Source organism: Oncorhynchus kisutch, linkage group LG13, assembly GCF_002021735.2.
Source record: "Oncorhynchus kisutch isolate 150728-3 linkage group LG13, Okis_V2, whole genome shotgun sequence".
NCBI lineage: Eukaryota > Metazoa > Chordata > Actinopteri > Salmoniformes > Salmonidae > Oncorhynchus > Oncorhynchus kisutch.
In genome coordinates, this window is record NC_034186.2 from 59,233,301 (window position 1) to 59,260,363 (window position 27,063).

Sequence of the window (27,063 nt, forward strand, 5' to 3'; positions counted from 1 at the left end):
TTACACTTATCAAATGCAACTGGCATGTCAGGCTTTGCTTTATCCATTATTTTTTCTGATTGCACTTTTAATTTCTGATAGGCTCAAAGGTATAAAAAGTCAGCATCTTTTCAATGGTACTGCTTTCATTCAGTTTTACCTCACATTTTGTAATGTCTTCTCTGAAATTTAAAGAGCAATTTAAAGAGACATCCCACACAATTCTTCTCCCTTATATCATGTCCTGTTTAGGCACATGTGATACCACTTGTGGGTCTTTTGCCTTTTTATATTTTTTTTCCAAAAGCCTTTCTGGTAATTTTTTGTTTTTTGGAGTGCTGAAAGTGGCTCAAGATGAATATGCTAGCTCTACTCTCTCAGCCTTCACTTCACTGTTGCAAGGCTTGTGGGCTTGTGGGCTTGTGCTGTGAACTGCAGTAATCATCGGAGTGGAATCTCTCTGCAAATGAATGTGTTTGCAAAAAAATGGTCTTGTTTGCCCACCATATGGGAATCCGTAGTGGGACAGACATAAATAATACATGCTCTGAAAAATGGGAACATTACGATGGCACGAAACATTGTGAGTGCCAAGTAATGAAAGCACAGAATTGGCAGTTATTGTTGTAACTGTTGTGTTTTTGTTATGTGCTTTTTCCCACAGATAGATGTTCATGTTGACAAGTTATCACCCTCTTTGTTGTAACATTTTCAATGTCAAAACAATCAACCCTAAAAATATTATTTGGCATATTTCATATCATGCAATTGAATATGATGTGCTTACTGTGTGAAGGCCTTACATGTTCATGAAACCCCCTAATGTTCTGCCAGCTAGTGAACACCCAGAATGTCCCTGTCTTATCTCCTCCCAGGTGATATTGAGCAGAGGTGCTGAGAATGATGGACCATCTCAGCGAGGCGTGCCTGGGGAAGGAGAACTGTGACCTGGTCAACAGCATGGGCGACCGCGACTCCAAGGCCCCCCCAGCCAAGCTGGCCCGGCTGGAACAGAACGGCAGCCCCGTGGGCAGGGCCCGCCTGGGCAGCACGGGGGCCAAGCTGGCCGGGGTACCCTACAAACCCTCGGGACACCTCCTCAAGAACTGCCACAAGAGGGGTGAGTGACACTGGTCAGGGTGGTGTGTGTTTGTGTGTTTAGGTGTGTGAGATAGCATAATATAAACCCTCAGACACTTCAAAAGGGCCCTCAGTACAAGTAGGCCCAAATTTTGGCCTGTGTGTGTTTGGCAAGATGGGAGAGAGGTGGAATGTCGTAAGTGTGTGTGTGCTGTCTGTGTTTACAATTGCCATGTTTTCATGGTTCACAAGTGTCATGTTGTCATGGTTTTGTTTCCATCTTCCTGCGCAAACCGATTTAAATTTCCCTTAGTCATCTTAGTGCACACACCCACACTTAGGCCTATCTACAAAGACCTATTTTTTTATACCAAGGCCGTTTAAGAATTATTACTGTGTTATTCTGCATAACGCTGCGTCACTGTTTCTCTCCTGTTGTTTATTGAAGAGAATGTCATTTAAGAGCCTTTTCTGCTTAAGGGGCCTTCATTTCGAGATGATGACATAGCTTTTTTATATAACTACAGGCCTGGTCATCACATGAATAATGTTACTATTTTATGAAGTTTTTGGGCTAGATACGAGCATTCAGACCTGCAGATTTTCATGAGTTTATTAGCGGTTGGCCGTTATGTCTCGACTGTTTGTTCGGTTGTGTTTTTTGGGGACTTTGGAAGCATAGAATGTTGCGTTGAGTACCTTGATGCGCTGTTGCTCTTAGTTGGTTCCTCTCTCAGTTGTCACAAAACACCACCTGAGAAAGCCCTGCAACATTCTGCCCTCCCGTTTTTCAGAAGGTTCCAGTATATTTTTTGCCTTTTTTCGAGAGGAAATTGTGAAATTTATAGAAGCGTCTGTTGCTGAAGTTTCGCATGGCCACAGTGGGCATTGTTTGAGCTGAATAATATTTACCATGGGCTTTTCTCCGCTCCATGAAAACAAAGGCTGTATTGATCCCCAAATGAACCTACACAGCAGTCTTTATTGTTAGATCTCTATCTATTAAAATCAGGGAGAGAAGCAGCATTTCAGCACATTCCCTGGCACCTGCTGGTGATTACCCTGTTTATTGATTGTTTGTCAGAGATGTTTGCATCTTCAGGATGCCGGCCATTAGAAATATGGTTCATTGCAAATGCTCAAACCCCATGAATAATGTGTGGCATATCATCACCACTGAAGGCTATAGAGGAACATTTTAACCAAAAAAGTTATGATGCTCCGAAACTTAAGTCACCGAATGATCAAAAGCAGTTTTTAACCCAAATGGTATAATGTAAAATTTGCACAGTGCACCCCGAACACTCAATGTCTTTGGACAAGGATTCCTCGTTTTCTACCTAATAGCAGTGCAGTGTTTACACAGACTAGTAAACCTCAGGGCGCACCAGAGTGTTGGGATTTGGAGCGGTGCATCATGGGAAGGTGATATGGGGTTGACAGCAGAGGCAGAAGCAGTCTAATGTGATCTGAGCTCCTTGACAATGAATCAACAGATCTCAGCCAAAAGTGGTTGAAAGCTGAGATAGGACAAGATTCATCTGAACAGCATTCAATTTATTTAGACTTTAGTTCAAATTGAATAATGATGTCATTAATAATGGCTAAGAACATTGAAATCATTACTTTAATCATGATGTCACTGATCATGATTGAATAACTAAAATCACAGTACCACCACATCAACTACCGCTACCACAACTAGTTCTATCAATGTGAATAAGGCTAATATGGAAATTCTAATAAAAAAACAATGCAATATTTATCATTGTGCAGTCACTGATAATACGAATGGCACTGGCATTCATTCATTCATGAATAGAGGTAGTCTGACTGTATCAGCTGTGTCTAAATGTAATATTAATCCCCCCATTGAAGGTCACCATTTGTCATGTCTGAGCCCTTGCTGTGTTGTCTGTGTCTCTCCAGGCAACATGCTCCCTGTGTTCTGCGTGGTGGAGCATTACGAGAGCCCCATCGAGTTTGACAGCAAGGAGGAGCACGCCGAGTTTGTGCTGGTCAGGAAAGACATGCTGTTCAACCAGCTCATCGAGATGGCCCTTCTGTCACTGGGCTACTCGCACAGCTCGGCGGCACAGGCGAAAGGTAGGACTGGCACAAGCCCCACTCTATTGATGACCCGATCACACACACATACACACATGCACGCACATACACACACATACACATATACACACACATACAAACTCAGGCATGCACGCACACACACCCGCACACACACAGGCCCGCTCCACAAACTATAGAACTGGCCTTGCTATGATTTGGCTTCTCCCACAGCTTACCCCACATACACCCCCCCTTCCATCCACACGCACACGCACATACACACACACACACACACACACACACACACACACACACACACACACACACACACACACACACACACACACACACACACTGCCCCCTCCCCCACGCTCCCCACACACACACAACCGCCTTAGCTGTCCAGGCCTCTGATAGTTTCCCAGCTGATCTGAAGGCTCAGTAACGTAGGCTGACATTGATCCCAGACAGGGGATGCAACTACATGTCTCTCAGGAGTTCTCAGGGCCTCTCTGCTCTGTAAACCTCTAGCTAGAACACTCAGTGGGAGTGAAGGTGGAACCCGTTGCAGCTGACTGCAACTCTAACACACAGACCTGGGCAGGGCTTACTGGGAAAAGAGATGTCAATCTTAATGTGGCCTTGCTAGGAAAATACAGAATCATTCAATGATTGTAAATGTTTATCTGTATGCGTGTAACTTTGAGAAACATAACATTTACCATTGATAGTGTTTGTGTTTCTCTTTCCATTTCAGGTCTCATTCAGGTGGGCAAGTGGAACCCGGTCCCACTGTCCTACGTGACGGACGCGCCGGACGCCACCGTGGCAGACATGCTGCAGGACGTGTACCATGTGGTCACACTGAAAATTCAGCTGCACAGGTCAGTCTCCACACCCTGTTGCCCAATCAACTACCCACCCAATGCAAGTCCAGTGAAGTACCCAACCACATCACCCTCCTGACCCCACCACCCAGCTATGCTAGTCTAGTGTAGCATGCGTACCTATTTAACTTGGGTTAAACACCCAACACATAGGCCTACCATTCCTTTCCATGCTTCCACCCTAACTCAAATTAGCATTATAGCCATAGACTTTGCAGCAGCCATAACTGCAAAGACATGGAATCCAGCCATAGACCCCATAGTCATGGACGGGCTGGACATAGCAATGGTAGCTATCCAGTCCATACAAAAACGGTGCATGGCAGTCAGGTTTGCTCATAGCACCTACTGTAAAACTGTACACACCATTTACGTTATCTATCATATCTATCCTACCCTGCCTTTTTAAGGTCTTCAAAAGCCAAGTTAACAAACTGATCACCGACCATTTTGAATCCCACCGTACCTTCTCTGCTATGCAATCTGGTTTCTGAGCTGGTCATGGGTGCACCTCAGCCACACTCAAGGTCCTAAACGATATCATAACCGCCATTGATAAGAGACAATACTGTGCAGCTGTATTCATTGACCTGGCCAAGGCTTTCGACTCTGTCATTCACCACATTCTAATCGGCAGACGATCCCCTCTCCCACGCTCGATTCTCTGATCCACCTCTACGCCTTGGTTTCTCAAATGACTGTCCCGCCTGGTTCACCAACTACTTCTCAGACAGAGTTCAGTGTGTCAAATTGGGGGGCCTGTTGTCCGGACCTCTGGCAGTCTCTATGGGGGTGCCACAGGGTTCAATCCTCGGCCCGACTCTTTTCTCTGTATACATCAATGATGTCGCTCTTGCTGCTGGTGATTCTCTGATCCACCTCTACGCAGACGACACCATTCTGTATACTTCTGGCCCTTCTTTGGACACTGTGTTAACCAACCTCCGGACGAGCTTCAATGCCATACAACTCTCCTTCCGTGGCCTCCAACTGCTCTTAAATGCAAGTAAAACTAAATGCATGCTCTTCAACCAATCGCTGCCCACACCTGCCCGCCCGTTCAGCATCACTACTCTGGATGGTTCTGACTTAGAATATGTGGACAACTACAAATACCTAGGTGTCTGGTTACACTGTAAACTCTCCTTCCAGACTCACATTAAGCATCTCCAATTCAACATTTTATCTAGAAATCGCTTCCTATTTCGCAACAAAGCATCCTTCACTCAAGCTGTCAAACATACACTCGTAAAACTGACTATCCTACCGATCCTTGACTTTGGCGATGTCATTTACAAAATAGCCTCCAACACTCTACTCAGCAAATTGGATGCAATCTATCACAGTGCCATCCGTTATGTCACCAAAGACCCATATACTACCCACCACTGCGACCTGTGTGCTCTCGTTGGCTGGCCCTCGCTTCATATTCGTCGCCAAACCCACTGGCTCCAGGTCATCTATAAGTCTTTGATAGGTAAAGCCCGCCTTATCTCAGCTCACTGGTCACCATAGCAGCACCCACCCGTAGCACGCGCTCCAGCAGGTATATTTGACTGGTCACCCCCAAAGCCAATTCCTTCTTCGGCCGCCTTTCCATCCAGTTCTCTGCTGCCAATGACTGGAACAAACTGCAAAAATCCCTGAAGCTGGAGACTCATATCTCCCTCACTAGTTTTAAGTACCAGCTGTCAGAGCAGCTCACAGATCACTGCACCTGTACATAGCCCATCTGTAAATAGCCCATCCATCTCCTTCATCCCCATACTGTATCTCTACTTGCACACTCATCTTCTGCACATCTATTAATCCAGTGTTTATTTGCTATATTGTAATTATTTTGCCACTATGGCCTATTTATTGCCTTACCTCCCTCATCCAACCTCATTTGCACACACTGTATATAGACTTTTTCTATTGTATTATTGACTGTTTGTTTGTTTATTCCATGTGTAACTCTGTGTTGTTGTTTGTGTCGCACTGCTTTGCTTTATCTTGGCCAGGTCGCAGTTGTAAAGGAGAACTTGTTCTCAACTGGCCTATCTGGTTAAATAAAGGTGACATAAATACAAAAATGTAATACGTTGACCACAGTCAGTAGCAACACCAACAAGATCTCATAGTTTCCCTTCGAAATTCAACATATTATGGATGAATGTCTATTTTTTACGCTTTTATTACGTGTGGTCACAGGGTTAATTCCACATGGTTACAGGATTAAAACAGAAACAACTCAAAGGTTAACAGTTTGGGCATTAATAGTTAAGGTTAGGGCTATGGTTTGGGGAAGGCTTAACCTTTCACCCCAGTGGGACTACCAAGTGTTTCTTGGTAGTCTTAAACAAATCTACTTTAAGTTTGCATCCCAATATTACACTTTATATACATCACAGAAGATGGAAATATACCAAAACCGTTTGACATAGAAACACAGATTTTTGGCATAAAAAGAAAAGGTATGTTTATTTATGATGAAATTATGAAAAATATTTATAACATTCCACTTATAAGGCCACTAGTTAATTTGACTGCAGGAAAAGGCTACAACTAAATAATAATAAAAAACATGCAATATTACCATCAGGGATCATCAGTATTCACAGTGTTCTCAAAGCTTGCTAGAGCATTGTGAACTGCAGTAGTACAGTGGTCTCACTCCGATCATCATCAGTTCTCGTCCAGTGCTGGGCAAAAGTTGATATTTTTGCTGGTGTGATAGCCGAGGAAGGCATATATCGACATTCTCAGGACGTTTTCAAACATCCAAAATCGCCGCCTATTTCTAATGACCAGTCTGGCCACACAGCCCACACATACTGTTTACAGACCACACAGCAGCCACAGACTACACACACACACACACACACTGAGATTGGTACTGCTGGTGTAGAGGCCTGTGCCAGCTGCATACACTCAGCCCTACCCTCACTAGTTCACTGCTAATGCAACCCTCTGGGGGGCTGTTCACTCACACACACGCACACACACTCACATACACACACATACACACACAGGTTGTTCCTCCTCCCTCTCTTTCCTCCCCTCCTCTGCACACACACCAGCCAGGACACAGACGGTTGTGTTTATTTCCAGCAAGCTTGTGTGTCTGCATGGATAGCTGTCTGTCTATCTCCACTCGCCCCCCCTCTTTTCCTCCCCTCTGTTCCTTTGCTTTCCCCAGAGGCTCTCTTGCTGCTACAGCCGTTTAAGGTGTTCTGGCAAAGCCTCAACCAGAGCCGTGTGTGTTGTGTGTGTGTGTGTGTGTGTTCGCCCTCTATCTTTGAATCCTCAAACTTCTACCTATCTACCTTCTGTTTATTATATATGCATCAAATATATCAAAGTACCTACAACATTTTTGATAACCTCGAAGACAATAGCAACCCGTCTCCCCCACCACACACACATAAACTCAATAGACACCCATACCAACTGTGGAGTGTACGGTTCACGTGTTTCTTTTGTCGTTGCCATAATTCAGGAATGCATGCAATGCGAACACGGCCATATGTCCCACACACGTGACGTCTGCGTGGCGCGTGCTTGATCAAATGAAGAGATCCTTATCTGAAGCGAACAGGGCTCTCTCACTGGAGACCTGCTTGTTCACTTTCGAATCCCCCCTCATTAAAATGATCTGGTTTGAAAGGGGGTCCACTTGTCTGTAAATAGAGTACATTCATCCGTATATCGCATAGGCCCATATATTATTTGTCTTTTTATCAAAAATGTGTGTTTTTACGTGCGGCATGTTGTTAGTTCCTTTCCCCCCGCTGCAGAAATCTAGCCGGTAACACCTTAAATTGTTTCGCCGAGCACATCGAGCCAGGAAGGTAGAAGTAACATGAAATAATAGTCGCCACATGCAGCTGATGTATAATTCATGCATCAATACAGCAGATGTGTTGTATAAAGTAATTAACTAATCAGAACAATCAGGAGAGAGAGAGGGAAGGAGAGAGAACGAGGAAGAAGGGAGGGAGGGAGGGAGGGAGAGAGCAATCTCCAGATGCATCTGCTTGATGCGCCAAATGAAATCTGTCTGTCTTGGAGGGGCGCTTGCAGCAGGAAAGCAAGGCCCTGTGCTCATCTCTCTCTCTCTTTCTCCCCCTGTTCTCTCCTGTTCTATTTTCTCTCCTTCTCTCTATTTCCCCCTCCCCTGTCTCAATCTCCCTGTTCTCCGTCTTCTCCCCCCACCCTCATCCCTTTCTCTTTCTCTCTCCCCCTCTATCTCTTCTTCCTACCTCCTATCTCGTCTCACAGTTGTCCTAAACTGGAGGACCTGCCGCCAGAGCAGTGGACCCACTCTACAGTAAGAAATGCCCTCAAGGAGTTACTCAAAGACATGAACCAGAGCTCTCTGGCAAAAGAATGTCCCTTATCACAGGTGCTGGAGCCGTCCACAAACCCCCACTATTCCATTTGCCAAAGACTGCCAGTGTCCCTTTTTCAAATGCCCAGAGTTTGATAGAGTGGAACACGATGGAGAATTCCATAGACAATCCAAATCAATACCCATTGTCGTCCATATAGATGCACCCCTCCCTCCTCTTCTTCTTTTCCTCCCTCATTTGCAGAAGCAGTACTGTTGATTGAATGCAGGGTTATTGTTGGGTAAACAATGGACCAACCCAGAATAATCTTCATTCTCCTCTTTATACGTCAGGCTAGAAATATGTATGTTTTTTTCTCTGACCGTTATGTAATACACTCACTCTGTATTCAAGTAGCTTGATTCTATAGAATTGCAGCTTTCGTCGTATATCATAGCTCATAACAGAAGCTGTTCTGCAGGAAAGAAACTGCAGTATATCTATCACAGGAGCCGTCTGGGTGTGTGTGTGTGTGCTCTTACGGTATAGAGTGTGTGTGTGAGCGCTTACGGTATGGAGTGTGTATGTTATGGTGTGCGGTATGGAGTGGACTCTCCCCTCACCGAGGCTGCCGTATGGTCACCCAGAGGCCCGTGGTGTGTTTGTTTTTGTTTAGCCGGGCAGAGCGTGGCGATGATGTAAAGAGTCCCCCGATGGTGTTCAGGCTGAGCCGTGCCGCCGCTCCCTCCCTCTCTGCAAGGTAATCACCCTGTTTACGGTCCGTATGTGAACAACTCTCTCTGATTTTACGCCGTTGTTCAGCCATTGTTATTTACTCATTGTAAGACGTTCTGTGTTGGTAAGAGGGTCTGTTTTACAGGCTACCGGAAATATGAAATGATAGTTGAGATGTGCATTGTTAATCCCAAATATCACATATGATATACTCTAAGCAGCTATCCTTTTACTTGCATTGTAGGGGTTCACAGATGGCCCAACATGAAAATATCTGACACCTGTTACACTGTGGGTTCTGCATTGCTATACCCACAGAGAGGTGTGTTGTTGCTTTTCATAGGTCTCTCTATAAGTCTCATTTGGGCCATTGAGCCCAGTATTAGACCTGCGTGGCTACTCCTGTTTCCTATCTGTATTAAACTCTGGCTCAGAGTCTCTGATGATAGTGCCTGAGGGGGACGTGATGGGCGGCAGGTGAGAAGCCACTGAGGCCGAGGCGCTCCTAAAGCTTCTGGGAAGCCAACAGTACCCGGGGAGAAGAAAGGGCGTGTTCGGAGGCTTGGATGATTGGCAGCTTTTATAGGATTAGTGTCTCCTTGATATTCAGGAGGGTAATCCTGGGGAGAGAAAGGTTAATAAACAGAGAATTTGGGGGAGAGAATGAACCCTACCTCAGAACAGGGCTCAAAGAGAGAAAGAAAGGGGGGGGGGGTCTTGAAAAAACGGTGCCTTTGTTCTGGGTCTTGTCAAACATTTAGTTCATTCTTTTGTGGTGGGGAGTCATGCTTTGTGTGTTTGGCCTACAAATGCCCTGAAGAGACTCCGACTCCAAGAGAGGGGAGGGGGGCCTGAGAGAAAAGAGACTTTATTCACCACTGTGACTATTGTTATTGTTCCCAGTGGAATATCATTTGACTGCGCTCAGATGGAGTTTGAGTGTAATGCCCCCAGTAGAGGAAAAGTAGATGGGGTCTCACTAAAAAGTTTGACTCCCGTCCACCCCCTTCTCCTCATCACCACCCTCTCTGAGAGTGCCGGCTCAGTGACTGGGAGCGAACTTAACCCCCAGGCTCCTCTGAAACTACGGCAACAAAAGAGGCCCCCCTCGCCTCTCTGCCCCCCCCCCCCCCCCCAGCAGAGCAGCTGTCCTGTTGCATAGCAGCAAATAACCATCAAATGCCATCTTTGTGAGTCTGGGCTCTGCTCTGAGGCTGCCAGCAGCTGAGGTAGCGGTAGGGTCTATTGGTGTGTATGTGTGCGTGTGTGTGTGTGCAGGCGTGCGGACATGTGTGTGGGGAGGGGTGGGGACGCTTAACCCAATTGGTGTGGAATTGACTGTAATTAGTTTTAGATGTTTGGGGGGGGAGAAGCAAGATATTAGCCACAATCAGAGCTAGGGAACAAGAAAAGGGTGAGTATACGGTGTCTTAGTTAGTTTATGTGTGTGTGTGTGTGTGTGTGCAATATGCTTGCAGGCCATGGCAGGTTTTACCAACCTGTCTTTTTCATGCATCTCTCTCCCATGACGGAAAGTGGAGTAGATAGTTGGGGCAGATAACAGCCCTGTGCGACTTCCTGGGGACACTGATAAGCTCCTGTGCTGTAGATGGCTATCACTTAAAGGGCCCAGGGCAGGCAGACGGCAGCATCCTGGTGCCACACAGTACCCACCACTACCTGTTGATGGCTGCTGGCTGGCAGAGGCTTCGTGGGCATGAGGTGGCGGTGGTTATTTGCACGGCTTAGCAAGTGTGTGTACCGTGTCTGTGCCTGTGTGTGTGTTTGTGTGTGCGTGTGTGTGTGTGTGTGTGTGTGTGTGTGTGTGTGTGTGTGTGTGTGTGTGTGTGTGTGCGTGTGTGTGTGTGTTTGTGCCCCAGTGAGAGGTGTGAAGTATGGAGGGAGATGCCTGATTAATGAGGACTGTTTATTAGAACATCTGTGTCGAAGATGAACACAGGAAGTGTGTCTTGGGTGGGCCCTGCTATAGCTGGCTCCGCCTCGCCCATATACTGTAAATATAGCATGCTACGCCCAAGGAATAGCTCCCATTATGCCACAATACTGACTACACTGTACTCACCAAAATAGTGCATTCATATGGACTTGGTTCGGCTGATATACTGTACTGTATGTGCCATTTTTCTGTTAACACTACTGAAGATACCAATCGTCAGATCCTCAATAACTCATTCTCAATGATCATTCCGCAATTCACCGGGATTGTAATGTATGCCAGTTGTGTAGTGGTGTTGAGGTCAGGAGTTCAGCATCAGGTCCATAGTGATCCACAGCAGCAGACTCAATCCTCCCTCGTCTTCCATCTCCGGTGAGGAGGAGTGGGAGATGAGGCTGCGGCTCTGCTGCCAGCGCCGTGCGTTGTTCACTGAAGTGCTGTTGTGCCAGAAGGTTTCCCTCCCGTCCCCAAGTGCTCATATTAAAGATATGATAAAGATGGCATACCTGTAATTTGAAAACAGATGGTTTCATCTATTGAATATTTATAACAATCAAAACAATTTCTCCTGCTATTCACCCGCAGGCCAGGAAGGTGTTAAAACATTTAATGAAAAGAAGACTGCGCCTTGTTTGCGAGGAATGCGTTCGAGAAATAAATAAGGAAGAGTAGAGTCAATTGTGGAGAAGGCGAGAGGGCACAGATATAAAAGCCTTATGTCTCTTGAAGATGTTTTTGAACATATTGTGGAGAGCCAGAGAAAAAAGAAAAGATTCATCTGTTTACATTGCCTGATTTCCAGATGCTAACTTTTAATAGTCTGTTTGTTATTTAACTTTTTGAAAGCAAACTGCTCTTTACTGTAGTACTTCACCCTGCATATCAACAAGGCTGCTAATTCAGTGAAGCTCACTATTTGCCTTCCTCCCAGAAAGGTTCTCTCAAACTCCGTGGCATTTGCTATAAAGGGACACACCTCTTATATTTCATTTTGATTTGTTTTACATTTGGAAAGACAAGACCAAGATTTGTGCATGACTGATAAAAAATGGTCTTTGCTAGAATATTGTTGTTTGTGCACCGAAATGTTTTATTCATTTTGACAAGAAAACACAGTATCAGTGCATGTCACACCAGCGTTAATATGTGTCCTCGTGCCGCACATTGCGGATCCTGAAGGTTTTCTCTCTCTTTTACCAATCTCTCTCTTTCAGAGTATGATCTCCTCCATTGTGAACAGCACTTACTATGCAAATGTGTCGGCGGCGAAGTGTCAGGAATTTGGGCGCTGGTATAAACATTTCAAGAAGACAAAAGATATGATGGGTAAGCAAAATGTTACACTAACACTGTCTTATCAGACCCCCCAATCACCATTCCAATATGTCTGCCCCATGGTCCCCCTCTTCCTGGTACATTAAACACATTTGAATCACATCATCTAATGATGGCTCTTCTCAGATATTTCCCTGTACACTGCTCAGGTGTACAATGTTTTCACCGTTTTTCCTGAATCCATTCAGAGTAATCTATTATTGCTTATCAGATGTAGTTTAGTATTCAGTAATGGCTGTCAAATCACAGACTAAATTGAGGTCTGCGACCTTTGTTTATGAATACTGTTTCAGTTACCTACAAATGACATGAAGTAAGGATGATTTTCCTGGCCATCATCTGGTTTGAAATCAATCTGTTTTTTTCCTTGTCAAAGTAGAACAAGGCTGGCTTTGTATTTTAGATAACTCGGTTAGTCCTCCTTGTCCCTGTTTGGAAATTAGGTCACATAATTCAGATACTGTCTATTTTATGTGTTTTGGTCATGAAATACTATACCAGTCATATTAATAGAGTTTAATATACAGTCATTTAGAGTATTGGTTTCAAACTACTGTGTAGAACCCCAGCTTCCTATACAAGCTAGTGCTCATGTTGATTACATTCAAGATTAGTGGTGGTCGGTGCTGTTTAAGATTAAGGAGGACGATTTATTTTCTATGAGCATGGCATTATTTCTATTACAGCATATTGTATGACTGTCATTCATATTCCATTAACCCAGCTCAATATAACATCAACGTGATACTTTCATTTCCCCTGTACCCATCATGAGTTTGCTACAACCTAGCCTACGAATAAACGTTTATAACTTGGGGGAACTGGTCGAGAGACAAATGGGAGTAATCAAGATGAAAGACAATGACACATTCAATACCTTCTTCTAGTTGATCTAGGGTGTAATCATTAGTTCAAACAGTTCCAAATGAGAGTTTATATTGGACAAATTCAGGTAGAAGAAATACATTTCTTCAAATTTGTTCAAATATTTTCTTTCTCTCCTTTTCAGTAAACTACTCACCACATTTTATGCACTACACAGCTAGCGAGCTGTAGCTTATGCTTTCAGTACTCAATCTCTATTCAATCTCTGATCTTTTGATTAGGTGGACAACATGTCAGTTAATGCTGCAAGAGCTCTGATAGGTACATCCTCCGGAACTCGTAATAATTACTGTGTAAGTCTATGGAAGGGGATGAGAACCATGAGCCTCCTAAGTTCTGTATTTAAGTCAATGTACCCAGAGGAGGACGGGATCTAGCTGTCCTCTGGCTACACCATGGTGCTTCCCCAGAGAGTGCTGTTGAGGCCACTGTAAACCTTCATTACGAAACAGTGTATTTTAATCAGTTATTTGGTGATGTGACCATATTAAGTAGAGTTTTATCTAAAAAGGATAACTTTTTAAATGTTTCACTATTGACATTTTTATGAAATTCACTGAGTAGGGTGGTCCTCCTCTGAGGAATCTTCACTGGTCAAGATATAAGACCAGAATGTTTTCATGGTTTTGCAAGTGCACACTGTTCTGATCATATCGTACTCCATTTGTCTGGACACATAACACCACAACATGGACACTTAACACTACTGGCCCCTTACCCATCCTCTTGTGTACACACACACATTTTACCTAACAGTCTTTATGGTTTATGGAAGAGTACATAAAGAATGTAGGATCTCAAGTAACAGCGATGTTGAAACTACACATTTAGACAAGTCCTGTGTGTATTTAGAATGTCATATTTATGTGTACATGGGATATGAGGTGAAGCATAGTGGGTATCAACGCTGTGGCATCCCTTATGTCCACATTAACCCTTTCTTCCCCTGGTCATGTATCATGTAGATTGTATGGGGCGTTAAAACCTCTCTTTCTCTCTCTTCACCTGTGCACTGTGTGTCTTGTCCTCTCTCTCTCTCTGTGTGTGTGTGTGTGTTTGCGGTCTTGCCCACACGTCTGTGCAGGCATGCGCCAACCCTCGCAGCTGGAGGGCTACCTGGGGACGTGTGTCCTCCACGACAGCCCGCGTGGCAACACACTAGGTATGTCACGTGGCCACACACACACACCGTCTGTGGGCACACACACTGCACTGTGTCCCTACCCAGTCCCTGCGAAAGCTGGCACCCCTCAGGTGGCTGTTTGTCGCCCACGGCGACACTCTCAACCTTAATATTCATGAAAGGATGCCTACTATGCGTGCCCATTGAGTGGCAGCAATGGCATAGAGGGCACTGTTGAAAGGAAGCATGTTAGTCTTTCCTTTGTGCTTCAGTGCCACTGTAGTTTCATAAACATACACTTAGTCTACCAAATGGGCAGTGTAGTTATCTTGCCTTACATCGAGACACTGTCTGTAATTGAAAATGCGTCTGGTTAAACACATTGAAGAGTCCTGGTCGACAGTCTCTGCTGTCAGAGCTGCCTCTATGGGACCCGGCAAAGTGGTCTCTACTCTGTTGAAGTGTGATAGCAGTTCAGGGCAGTCCCCCTATCCAGCAGGAGAAAGAGTTCCATGGGGTTTGGACCCCCCTTACTCTCTCTCTCTTTCTCTCTCTCTCTCTCTCTCTCTCTCTCTCTCTCTCTCTCTCTCTCTCTCTCTCTCTCTCTCTCTTTCACTCTCTCTCTTTCTCTCTCTCCCCCTCTCTCTCCCTCGCTCTCTTTCTCTCTCTCCCCCTCTCTCCATCCCTCTCTCAACCCACATCCCATTCCCATTGTGTGTTTAATCCGGGACTCTTTTGTGGCTGGATTCCACACAAGGACTCCCGCATCTGTGGCTGCCTTTTCTCCAGGGCCTGCCGTGCTTTTCTGCCACCCCTTTTTATTTTTTATTTTCATGGAAATGCTGTTTGTGTGTGTGTGTGTGTGTGTGTGTGTGTTTGTGCGTTCAGTATGTGTGTGCATGTGTGCGTGTGTGTGTGTGTGTATTTGTGAGCATGCCCCCCAGCAATGTGTGTGAGCACAGAGTAGAGACAAGAGCAAAACATCACAGCCAGGGAATGCCGAGGATTATGGGAGAGATGTAATTATTACCCCCCTTTTTTTCTTAATAATTTGTTTTGACAAATACTGAAAAGAACAGTTTTGGCTGGTTGTTGTGTTTCCTGACAGTTAACAAAACATGCTGCTATACTTGGGATTATTGTGTGGATTTTTGGAACCCTTCCAGGCACTCAATCTTTTATCTCTCGCTGAAATATGGAGTTTGTGGAAGATTTTCTCTTCCTAACACCAATTTATGCTTCTCAGAAATATGATTTATATGATTCAATATGATTTTTTGGTCCCATGTTGGCAGTTGCACACATCTAGGTGTAAATGGTATGGATTATTTAAGAGACACTATTCTGAGTTCAGTGCATGTAAATGTTTAAATCTATATGAATTCTTTAGATAGAAAACCTCAGCAGATTCAAGCAGATCCAGTCTGACGAAACCTCACATTCACTCATAGTCACTTTAATATCCTCTTAGATTTTGTAAATTATTATTTTCATCCACAGACGTGTAATTTAGACAGAGCTCAAAATACTCACAAGCTGCCATTATGGACTTATTATGAGAGACACCATAAATAGTACATTCATTTTTCCTTAGGCCCGAGGAAGAGGTCATGTCTAGGATGCTCCTTACAAGGTAGAGATCCTCTTCCTCTCTCTCTCTTCTCTCTCTCTTTCTCCCCTCCCTGGGGTTATATTTAGGCCGTCCCGAAAAATATCATATTGGCTAGCTTCCGTATCTTGTTTTAGAATTAGGGACATAAAGAGCGATTCAGGGATTATCTGTCTCACAGTATGCGCAGACATACACACACACAAACATACATACACACACACACTTGTTTTTATTGCTCACATGATTGGGCCATATAAACTAACTTTATAAACTAATTCCGGGAGCTGCCAAGGCTCTGGGGGCTGTCTGCAGGTCGCCCACTGAGGCCCTTTGTCTGGGGCCTGAATTTAGGGCGAGGCTTTTAAGACAGGCAAGTGTCTGGACAGCTATGTCTTTTCACAGGGACACAGGTTTGTTCAGAGGCTGTAAAGTTTTGTTGCTCAGAGATTTGGCCTGATGCACTGTTTTCAATTTCAAAGTCTGTTTTACTCATCTGAGTGGGTTGGACAGTGTGCATTGGTACATTCTGTCTGGGCATTTTCTGCTGTACTCTTCAGCCAGTATTCAAAGTGTTTAAATTGACCCTCTCTCTCCTCTCTTTCCCCTCCTCTAGCAGACATGGACGGCCTGTCCGACCACTCCCCTCCGGGCCCCAACCACAACCATCTGACCTTCTCCCAGCAGCCCATCCCGGGCAGCACGGCCGAGCAGCCCCCCTCCTCCCCGGTTCTCCCCCTGCCCCCTCCGTCCCACAGTGGGGGCCAGACGCCCGGCCGCCCGGCTCAGCTCCCCCCTGGCCTGCATCACCCTGGCTTGGTGTCCACCCCCATTAGCCCCCAGCTGGTGAACCAGCAGCTAGTCATGGCCCAGATTCTCAACCAGCAGTATGCCGTCAACCGGCTCCTGGCACAGCAGTCGCTGTCGCAGCAGTACCTCAACCACCCACCGGTCAACCGAAACTCCCTGACCAAGCCACTGGAGCCCCAGGTAGCCAGCAACACCGAGGTGTCCATGGAGATATACCAGTGGGTGAGGGACGAGCTGAAGAGGGCCGGCATCTCCCAAGCCGTGTTCGCCCGCGTGGCTTTCAACAGGACCCAGGTGAGGAGGGTCAGAATTTAACTCAGACTTTTGCATAAATCACCCATTGATGCCAATAGGAGATTTGGGGAAAGATCGCAACATCTCAAGATAGAATTATGTGCTAATAGGACTGGAAATGAAAGCACTCCGACAAAGAGCTCTGACACATCTGTCACAAGGACAGAATTGTTTTGAGTTGTAGTGCCGCGAAGTCAAACTCTGCATTCTTGTCGGCAAACAGTTCATCTTATAACCGCTTACAACAAACTAGCACCACAACAACAATTTAAAAGCTATAGTACACCTGGCAAGCCGCAACGTCAGAGCACCAGGCGCGGTTACGGCTTGCGCTCCCTCTGCTAAGACCTGTGATTTCACTTTACAGGCAGGCAGCGCAGCAGGGCCCTGACAGAGATAATGTCTTAAGATGTTCTGCATATTTTGGGGGGAGGTGGCAGCAAACCTCATTACTCCTCCGCCACTTTGAAGTTGTGTGCGAAACCTCTTGATAAGAATCGATTGGAATCAGTGCGTACCGACGCTCTCTCCACAAATACAGTTAAGTGGATAGCAAGCAGACAGTGGTGTTTTTGTGCAAATTGACAAGCCATTCTCCTTTCAGCCTTTATCTCTCCGGGTATGAAGAAATAGTAATGTGCCTTTTGAGAGCCTCCTCTTGTATTATTTATTGTGTGTTAGTGTTTTTCTCTTCCTGTTTCTGCCGAGGGTGTTAATAAGGCTGCGTGTGGTGTCTACGGGGGGCGGGGCGGGGCGGGGCGGGTTGGACGTACCGGGGTTCGCCGTCCCTTTGTTGTAGAAGCGGCCGATTGACTGGGGAGAGATGGCCCGGTGTAATAAACATGCAAGCATACACAAACACAATTGCACACACACAGACAAGCGTATACGCAAACACATAAGACACACACACATGCGCACACACACACATATTCTCGCACAATCTTCAGAATACCTGTGACATGCACTCAATGTCAGTATGAAAGCTTGTCTCCCCGTTCAGAGTTGATACCTGTATCTAGTTATACATACTTGGCTCCGTCATAAAGTGAATCTATTCCAATGTCCGTCAGTGTTTCATTAAGTCACAAGCACAGTGTGTTTTCTTAAACCACCGTACCATTAGTTAAACAGCGGAGCCACTAGTTCCATCTCCGGTAGTTGGTCTAACTATCAACAGAACTGACCTCAAGATGTTTATTACAAAATCATTTTGTTTATTTCCAAATCACACACCTATTGAAGAGGAGAAGCTGAAAATGGATCACTCAGTGTGTGTGCAACGTTGGATGAAAAGCCTCAGTTAAACAGTCCTGATAATACAGTGATTCCCGTAATGACAGGATTCATAGCTATTGAAAAGGAACAGTGGATACACTGATTGCTACGCTGATGCTCACTGAGTCGATGAGCTGTAGTAGATACATCATCCTCTGGGTCTGGGAGAGTTTACTAGTAGAAATAGAATGTTCACAACGGACATGAAGTCAATGTATGAGTCTTCTCAGGGCTTACAAATAGGGCATCTCTCCTTCGCTCTCTCTCCCTCTCCCTCCCTCTCCCACTCTTCCTCCCAGGGCCTGCTGTCTGAGATCCTGCGTAAAGAGGAGGATCCTAAGACGGCCAGCCAGTCTCTGCTGGTCAACCTGCGGGCCATGCAGAACTTCCTGCAGCTGCCCGAGGCCGAGCGAGACCGTATCTACCAGGACGAGAGGGAAAGGAGCCTGACGGCTGCCTCGGCCATGGGGCCTGCGCCACTCATCAGCACCCCGCCCACCCGGCCAGTGCAGGTATGGAACGAACAGGCAAGCATGCACACAGACAGAGCAGAGTGCACACACACATACACACACTCACACAAACGCATTTATTTTGACCTTAAGTTGTACAGCAAGTGCCACTACCCACCCCACTCTTAAAATAGGAAGCAACTCAATGACGACAAGTTCTGTGGAGGAGCAAATCTCCCCCAGTCTGTCAGTCAGTCAGTTCCTCATTCAACTGCCTGACCACCAGCTCTCCACTGTCTCTCCCACAATCAAAGTCCTTTATTGGACAGGTATGTGGCAACTTTTCCACTTAAGCACATTTTGAGTGCGGTCGAGTGTGTCTGGGGCGGAGAGAGCCAGACAAAGACCTCCTCTGTTCAGCCTCGGACTGAAGACTGCCTTTTATTTGGGAGAGAAATGTCCCTGTGCCACCCATTGGCCAAACAGGGAGGCCCCTTTGACTACATGGCCAGATCGCAGTGGCCGTCCTTACAAAACTGGAAGGAAAGGGAAGAATCAGACTCTGAACCAGTGGTTTTAAACTAGGAAAAGGCCACTTTACAGTTCACAGGTCTTCCTCAACAGTCAGTTGGCTGTGAAAGCTGGACATGGAAAAAGGGAGAGAAATCCAATAGAGAGAGGAAGAGAGAGAGACAGACACAGAGAGGGAGACAGAGTGATAGAGAGAGAAAGCGAGAGAGTGAGCGAGAGAGAGCTGTCCCTCGTACAATGACACATTGACCAGACTCGACCATGTTTCTGCTATCAGACATACCTCTGTTCAGGCCCTAATTCTGTTTACTTCAGTATCGTCCATTTCAAACGTGTGGATCAGGAGGTGCACACACCTTTCTCGATTTAATAATTGGGTTAGTCAAATTCCAGGGCTGGGATTTCAGTTTTTGTAGTTGTAGAGGTGGGCTTGTATACTAAATGCATCATTTTACGGGGCAGTACAGGACACACAGACCTTTTCGCTTCATTATAACTGGCTTATTCTCGATAGGTCACATCTAAATTCCCACCATTTACTATACAGTTATTTACTTATTGTTGAACATGAAACGTCATAGTAGCATATGATCATTAGCCCTAATATGCATTCTTCTATTCTTCCCTTCACTTATGACTGAGTCCTACTGTATCATAGTATGCTTTGGCCTGGACATATGCCAGACTCCCACTGACAGCTCCTATAAAGTATAAAGTAATGCGTTGGGAGATTTAGCCACATAAATCAGTCAGGGTAGCAATTGAGCAGACAGGGAGGCTTTTATAGGCCTCCTAAAAAATGATGCGGAGGTATGTTTCTCATGTGTGCCCATGGGTGGCTCCAGTGCCCTCACCAGTCTCTGCATGTCCCAGGCTTAACAATTAGAGCTACTGAGGAAATTGTTGGTAGTCAGTACACACACTGACACCCCTCGCCTACTGAGTCACAAATGGTTAAAAAGATGCCCAGGAAACTTAAAACATTCCAGTTTACCACAAATTTGGGGTCCATTATCTTTTCATAACCACCTAAATGGCTCCCCTGTTAGATGTCTAGACATATACATTAAACATTTATTTGCGATTTTTACAGATTGTTTTGGGCAAGTTGGTAACTGACAAGATTAATACTTGAGTAATTTAATTATTGCCTACACGTAAAAAAAAATCTCTCTCTCTCTCTCTCTCTATATATATATATATATATATATATATATATATATATATATATATATATATAAAAGGGTTTCCTCCGGAATGATGTTGATTCAATTCCATGTATCTCTCTGCAATCTGATTTCTGATCAGTTTATCTTCATCAATGAGACTGCAGTGTACTGAAGTTGTCATTTCATTGCACATGAACTATACCACCTTTGTGTTGATACAGCCTAACTATTTTTTGTTGTGTGCGTGTGTGTGCGTGCGTGTTTGTCTGTGCTAATGTGTGTTCATGTGTTGTTAAATCCCCTTTCTAAGGGTGGGACTAAACAAACATGTCTCTGTTGCCCCAGCAGCCCAGGAGAGAAGACTGTAACAACGTCAGACCTGAGGACTGGAACCCCAGAATCCCTGTGGGCATCTCTCCTGTAAGAAAACACAACAATGAACCATCTCTTTGTAACACTTTCACCGTTACTGTACTGTATCAATAACATTGCGATTCATGGTTATCGTAATAATGTATGTTGTGGCATTTTTTGTATATTGTAGCATGATTTGATTAGAATTTAGAAGTTTAGTAGAAATACTTATTTATGAGTATTTCAAATAATAAAAATTGATTTATTAATAGTTCATCAATTGTTTGTTAATGCTTAAAAGTTATTATCAAGCGTTACCAATATGTTATATTATATTTGTTAAGGGAAGTTAATTAGACAAATGATGAGTTGTATGAAACCATTTAAAGTGAAATTGTCTCCCATGTTTTAAACCTAGTTCTCTTTCCTCCCTTTATCTACCTGGACAGATCCCCGAATCCAGAAAACCCGGCAGCATCACCTTGTTTTCCAACCCTTTTGCTGACACCCCTTATCCTGCCCAAGTGAAGGCCTCTCCGCTCCCCAGCGAGTGGAACGGCAAGACGGAGAGCTGCATCCTCAACATCAACTCCTCCATCTATGACGAGATCCAGCAGGAGATGAAGAGGGCCAAGGTTTCCCAGGCTCTGTTTGCCAAGGTGGCCGCCTCCAAGAGTCAGGTACAGACCCATACGTTGACTTAGACTCTGGATGCCATTTTTGTACACACAACATACAGTTCTAGGCCACAGACCACTAAGAGCACAATTTGATACAGACACACAGACCTGCAGAACAACACCACATGCAATAAGTATTATATTCCACTTTGCCACGCAGTTGAAGAGGGTTAACAAAGAAACTGGTCTCATTTTGGGAGAAATTGGCACTAAAGATTGAAAGAAAATGTTGAACAAAAGAATGTCTCTGGCTATAATATTGGGAACGTATGTTATTAAACTATTAGTTACAGTTCTGTGGATGTTCCAGCTTCAAATATAATGCACACATCAATATTTACAGAGCTAATATTTTCATTTCGTGCCTGAACTTGTCGTGGAAACATTTTGTCTCCTTTCCAGTGTGGTTGATGAAACATTAGAAAACAAAAGAATAAAACACGATATAAAACCAGATTTGGAGACATTCACCAGTTAAGGGGCTCAAAAACTGAAGTGCCACATTGTGCAACTCTCCTCTCTTCTCCGACTGGTGATTTATCGCCATAATGACATGTCTCCTTTATTGTGGGTTTAGCGAACAGCAGACAGTGTTTCAACACAAAACAAACCTGTTTATATTAGCTGTGCTCTGAATGACTCTCAGCTAAAGCGGAGCCTGTTATCTCGCCCAGGGAACAACCCACTCGTTGAATACTGGTTTGTGTGAGCAAAATTACCATCAGTTTAACTCTTATTAAAACTAATTAAAGAAATGCGGAGCAAGCCGTTATTATTAAAGGTTTGATATATTGGTGGAGTTGAAAATGTTTCCACAATTGTTACTTGATGAAGAAGAAGAAAATAGATTAAACAGGGGCCAAATTATCTGGAAATATCTGTGTGTGTTTTTTCGCTGATTGGCATGATTATAGGGGCAGATATCTTTGTTTTACCAAATTGCAGTTTGATGCACAAACCATTGTTTTTGTTCAGGAGTTCAAAGTCTTTTTGGAAGAGAAGAGAGAAGAGGGGGAGAAAAAATATCTCTTCTCAGATTATCGTTTGTGAGTGAACAGGTTTCCACTGTGTTTCCTCCCTCCCCCCCCTCTCTCTCTCTCTCTCTCTCTCTCTCTCTCTCTCTCTCTCTCTTCCCTCTCTCTCTCGCGCTCACTCTCTTCTCTCTATCCTCCCTGTCTCCCTGCTCCTCCATTCATGGCGATGGAGGCGGAGGGTGTGAATGTGAATTGAGCAGCAGATAAGAAGTGTGCTAATTATGCCTGTGAAAGGGGGCCTGGGAGAGCACTTATCTCTGGCTCCATCTCGTAATGGGCGCTCCCCGGGCAGCTGGTGCCCCTCCTGGCCCACACCACCACCAGGGGCAGTGGCGGCTCCACTTCGCACCAGGCCCAGACTCAGAACCAGAGACCCAGGCACAGGCTCTGCACTTTAGCACAGTGGGGGCTGCTGGTGCTGGGGTTGGAGGGCGAGGGAGTGAGGAGCTGGTGGTGGTGGATGGTGTTGGGGGACGGATCCATCCATTGGGGTCCAGACTGGCAGGAGGAACGGGGGTTTGTGGGCGGGGGAGGCTCAGTGTCAATATGGAGGCTGGCACATGCGTGTCTGATTGGTGTGCTGTACCCCCACTGCAATCCCAGCACAGTGCAGGAATTCTCGGTGGTCGCACGCTCGCATGTATGCAGCCCACCACCCTGGAAGAGCTAGCGAATGTTGGGGGGTTGAAGGACAGGAGAGCTTGGCTCAGACAGCTATTGTGTGTGTCTGTGTGTGCGTTTGCCTCGTCTAGCCCTGCCCCTGTGAAAGATAGATAGAGCGAGGAGAGGAGGGGAAAGGAGGAGTGCGGAGAAGAGGGGAGGAGATCTGAGAAGGGGAGCAGGGGGCTGTGGAGTGGGAGAGGGTGGGAGCAGTGGTGGTCCCCTGAGTGTGAGAGCTCTAAGCAGGAGTTTAGAGATTGGCTTACACTCCAGTGTGTGTGTGTGTGTGTGTGTTTGTTGTGTGTATGGGGGATGGGGTTTGGAACACAGCCATCCCGTCCCCTCTCAGGGCTTGTAACCACAGCAGACCTCTCTTTCTGCCAGCCTTTAACTGGTAGGTCTCTCTCTCATATTCACAGTAGCATTTCAATCACCTTTTTAACCTCTACATTTTGGGTGCAGTGAGTAAGTACAATTGAAAATCTCCATTCTGCTGCTGGTTGACATCAAATTTAGTCATGCAGCCTACAGTATATCTTAAGACTACAGCCCATTTTGATGTATTTGTACTGCTATACATTACATTAAGATAGAATCCAATAACCCTTCATATTTCATTTTTTGTCAAATTTCGTTCTTCTCAAATTCAAAGTAGAGCCAACATTCAGCTATGGGAGATGTACTGTATACTAGTTTGAGCAGGTTGTTAGAGGGTAACTATAGTATTGAGGTAGCCTTTGTTGATGATGTAGCCTATTGGTTTGAAGCCAGCCACAGGAGACAATGCCGCCAGAATCCGCAGCTAGCATTAGGAGACGCCCCTTTAGTGATAGCGTTCGAAAAGATGGAGGCTAGATTTTGATGAGAGCCATTGTCAGTGCTAACAAAGCTGCACCGGTATAGGTGGAAGCTAGCTAGCTATCTGTTTTAGCTAGTGAAATGGAGGCTATCCATATCGGCTAGGCTAACAGAGAGGGTGTTTAGCTAGCTGTATGTTGTTGGCTGCTAAAGGAGCGGAAGCTAGCGATGGGTGGCTAGCGGTGGGAGGCTAGCCGTGGGGAGCCCCTAACATGGCTTTGGTGTCTAAACTGCCTGACACACATCCTGAGAGGGAGCTGTGATTGTCTGTATCAGAGTCCCTGCTGTCACACAACAAGCGATCCGGGAGCCCCTGCGCCACAGGGCTAGCACTCATACCCCCCAACACACACACAGAGTGACCAGTGGAATACAAAAAAGTAAAGCCACCACCAAGTGCCTATGTCTCTCTCTCCCTCTCTCTCTCTCTGTCCCTCGTTCTCTCTCTCTCCCCTGGAAGAGGCTACGCTAATTAGCCAGGCTTTAATGAGACAGAATGGCACTGATCTGGTCCGCCACTGCGCCACCAGGGGGGGGGGGGGGGGCTGGTGTGTGCCATCTGTCACCCTGCGCCCGCCTGGCACGCAGCTCTCCAGGGGGGTGGGGGAGGGACACTGAGTGCCTCGCTGGTCTGGAGTGGAAAGGTAGAGAGAGGGAGAGAGACAGAGGGGAGGAGGAGGGCGGTGGAATTACTGGACCTGCCCCCCCTGCCCATAATTTCTGAAATGATTCATATCCTGGGTTAGTGGAATCTGTGTTGTTGTTTTTGACTGGGACAGCTTGAACGCTGTACATCCATCCCACTCATATGGCCCAACCACCTCCTTAATACTCAGTGCATAGACCCCTCCTGGGTACCTCTCTCTGCTGAGTCTAAGAGGCAGATGTTACAGGAGATGACATTTGGAACATAGACTCACTGCTTTGACAGAATTGAATAATATCTGATCTTCTGAAGCAGGAAGAGCCTAGGGAGAAACTGGGCATGACCACCTACACCATGAGCCATGAACCTAGAGATAAAAAATGTGCGGGTTTTATAACTTGAGTGTTTTGCCTTCATGGATAAAATGAATGGGGTGCGGTTATGGGGCTGATCCAGAGTGAAGTTATAAGTCACCTCCCAAAGTTTCACTTCTGTTTCTGTGGTGTAACGGCCAACAGAATATCTCCATTGTTTGTTTACAGACTCCGGATTGTCTCCCAGCGAAGCTGAGGCAGATTAGAAATGAGAGAGCATCACCAAAAGGGAAAGAAAGGCCAAGACTGTTTATTAATTAATTAATGTATTTATCCAGTTGCTTGGTTATTAGGTTGTCGGGGAAACGGTGGCAGATCCTCTATAATATTAAAGAGACCATTTTTGGAACCGGAGGCCCAGATGTCTGAATAATTAATTTAGTGTATGAATTATCTCGCAAAAGGCAGTTCCTCCTCCTCCCTCTAAAATTAGCATTTTCCTTATTGTTTAATGGACAGAAGAATTCCCACCAGCATCTATCCCACTGCCTCTCATTTCATCAGCCACCTCTAACCCCCCCCCCACTGAGCATGCACATACCTCTCTACTGTACTACTCTACTGTCTGTTTCTCTCTCTCTTTCATTCACACACTCTTTCTCTCCTCCACTCTGCCCTTTTGCTCCCCTCCACCACACCTACTGTACCTACCTCCATCCCCACATTCCACTCCCTGACATTTTCCCCCCGCTGTCCCAAGTCTGAGCTAGCTCTCACCCTTCACACCCCCGTTGCTTCTCCTTCCCAGGCCGGGCTAACAGTGTGGGGAGAGCCTCGCTCCAGCTCCAGCCCTTTCCCACTATCTCCTCTGACAGACCACACAGGGCTTGTTCTGAGGCCCATTCTGGCTAATCTGATCAGGCAGGCAAATACGCCGGGAAAAGTGCTTTAATGATCCCCCTAATTACCTCAAGTCAATACCAACTGTATTATTAGACTCGGGGAAAATATTCCATTAGGGTGCCCCCTGTGGGAGTCCCCCCCGTGCGCACTGATGTCACGCGCCGCGCGCCCCCACGCTTGTAATTAATTTTATTTACACACGCAGGAATGCACAAGGTCGCACCTGCAGCCCGGAGCCGCCCGACTCGGCCCGCCTAATCAGATCTGTCATAATTACCATTCTGCATGCTTCTGACACACGCCGGGAAATATTTCAATTTAACTACAGCCACAAGCTCCAGCAGATGCAGTGTGGGGATATGTTAGTCTGTGTGTGTGTGTGTGAGAGAGAGAGAGCGAGAGAGAGAGAAAGGAGGAGAGAGAATAAGAGAGGGAGAGGGAGAGATGGGAATTAAATGGGGAGACATTAGGATCTATTCGAATGCTTGTGTGCTCCCGCTTTCTATTTCTATTTCTCTATCTCTCGCTCTAGTTCTCTCTCTCTCTCTCTCTCTCTCTCTCTCTCTCTCTCCCTCTCTTTCTACTTGTTTCTCTTCAGACCCTGTCTCTCTCCTCTCTCTTACTACACACATGATTCCACAAAGTAGACTTTTCATACGGTATAGCTATGACTTTCCACATCAGTCCTCATTTCATACAGAGGGTTAAGACGTCCCTCACATCTCATACATATCATTCATTGAGACTCATGATTTTGACCAAAGTTCATATTTGTAGATTTTAACAACTTTAACAGTCCCTTCCATCTGACAGCAAACATGTAGACCAATTACAGATGTGGCGTTAGCTGTTAGCTGACATACACAATTTGCAGGTTTTCTGCTATTTTAATCCATAAAACACTAAGATCAACCATGATTTATCAGTTTAATTATGCTCTGATATTAGAAATTCAACTCCAGCTTTGAATTCAATCTCAATCAAGTGCTTATAATTGATGGAATCACACTCCTCATAGGTGATTGGTGTGTTCCTAATTCAGATGCTGTTTAGCTCTGAAACTTCCTTCTTCTCTCTTCCTCTTTTGTGAGTTAGTGGTCCTTTGTGCAT

At 45.5% G+C, this 27,063-nt stretch overlaps 1 protein-coding gene across 13 annotated transcripts in view; it reads left to right on the top strand.

Moving 5' to 3' along the window:
- LOC109902069 (DNA-binding protein SATB1-like) overlaps positions 1–27,063 on the top strand; it is a 53,124-nt gene that overhangs the window by 12,020 nt on the left and 14,041 nt on the right. For 2 of the 13 annotated variants that reach the window (XM_031786717.1, XM_031786718.1), the window contains exons 2-12: positions 855–1,099; positions 2,989–3,165; positions 3,884–4,010; positions 8,277–8,400; positions 12,233–12,344; positions 14,323–14,400; positions 15,956–15,994; positions 16,587–17,074; positions 18,652–18,879; positions 20,850–20,924; positions 21,308–21,538. In XM_031786717.1, the coding sequence (XP_031642577.1) occupies positions 880–1,099; positions 2,989–3,165; positions 3,884–4,010; positions 8,277–8,400; positions 12,233–12,344; positions 14,323–14,400; positions 15,956–15,994; positions 16,587–17,074; positions 18,652–18,879; positions 20,850–20,924; positions 21,308–21,538 (1,899 nt within the window). In that variant the 5' untranslated portion in view covers positions 855–879. The remainder of the gene's footprint in view (positions 1–854; positions 1,100–2,988; positions 3,166–3,883; positions 4,011–8,276; positions 8,401–12,232; positions 12,345–14,322; positions 14,401–15,955; positions 15,995–16,586; positions 17,075–18,651; positions 18,880–20,849; positions 20,925–21,307; positions 21,539–27,063) is intronic. The other 11 variants (XM_031786719.1, XM_031786721.1, XM_031786722.1 and 8 more) reach the window with 11 other exon arrangements.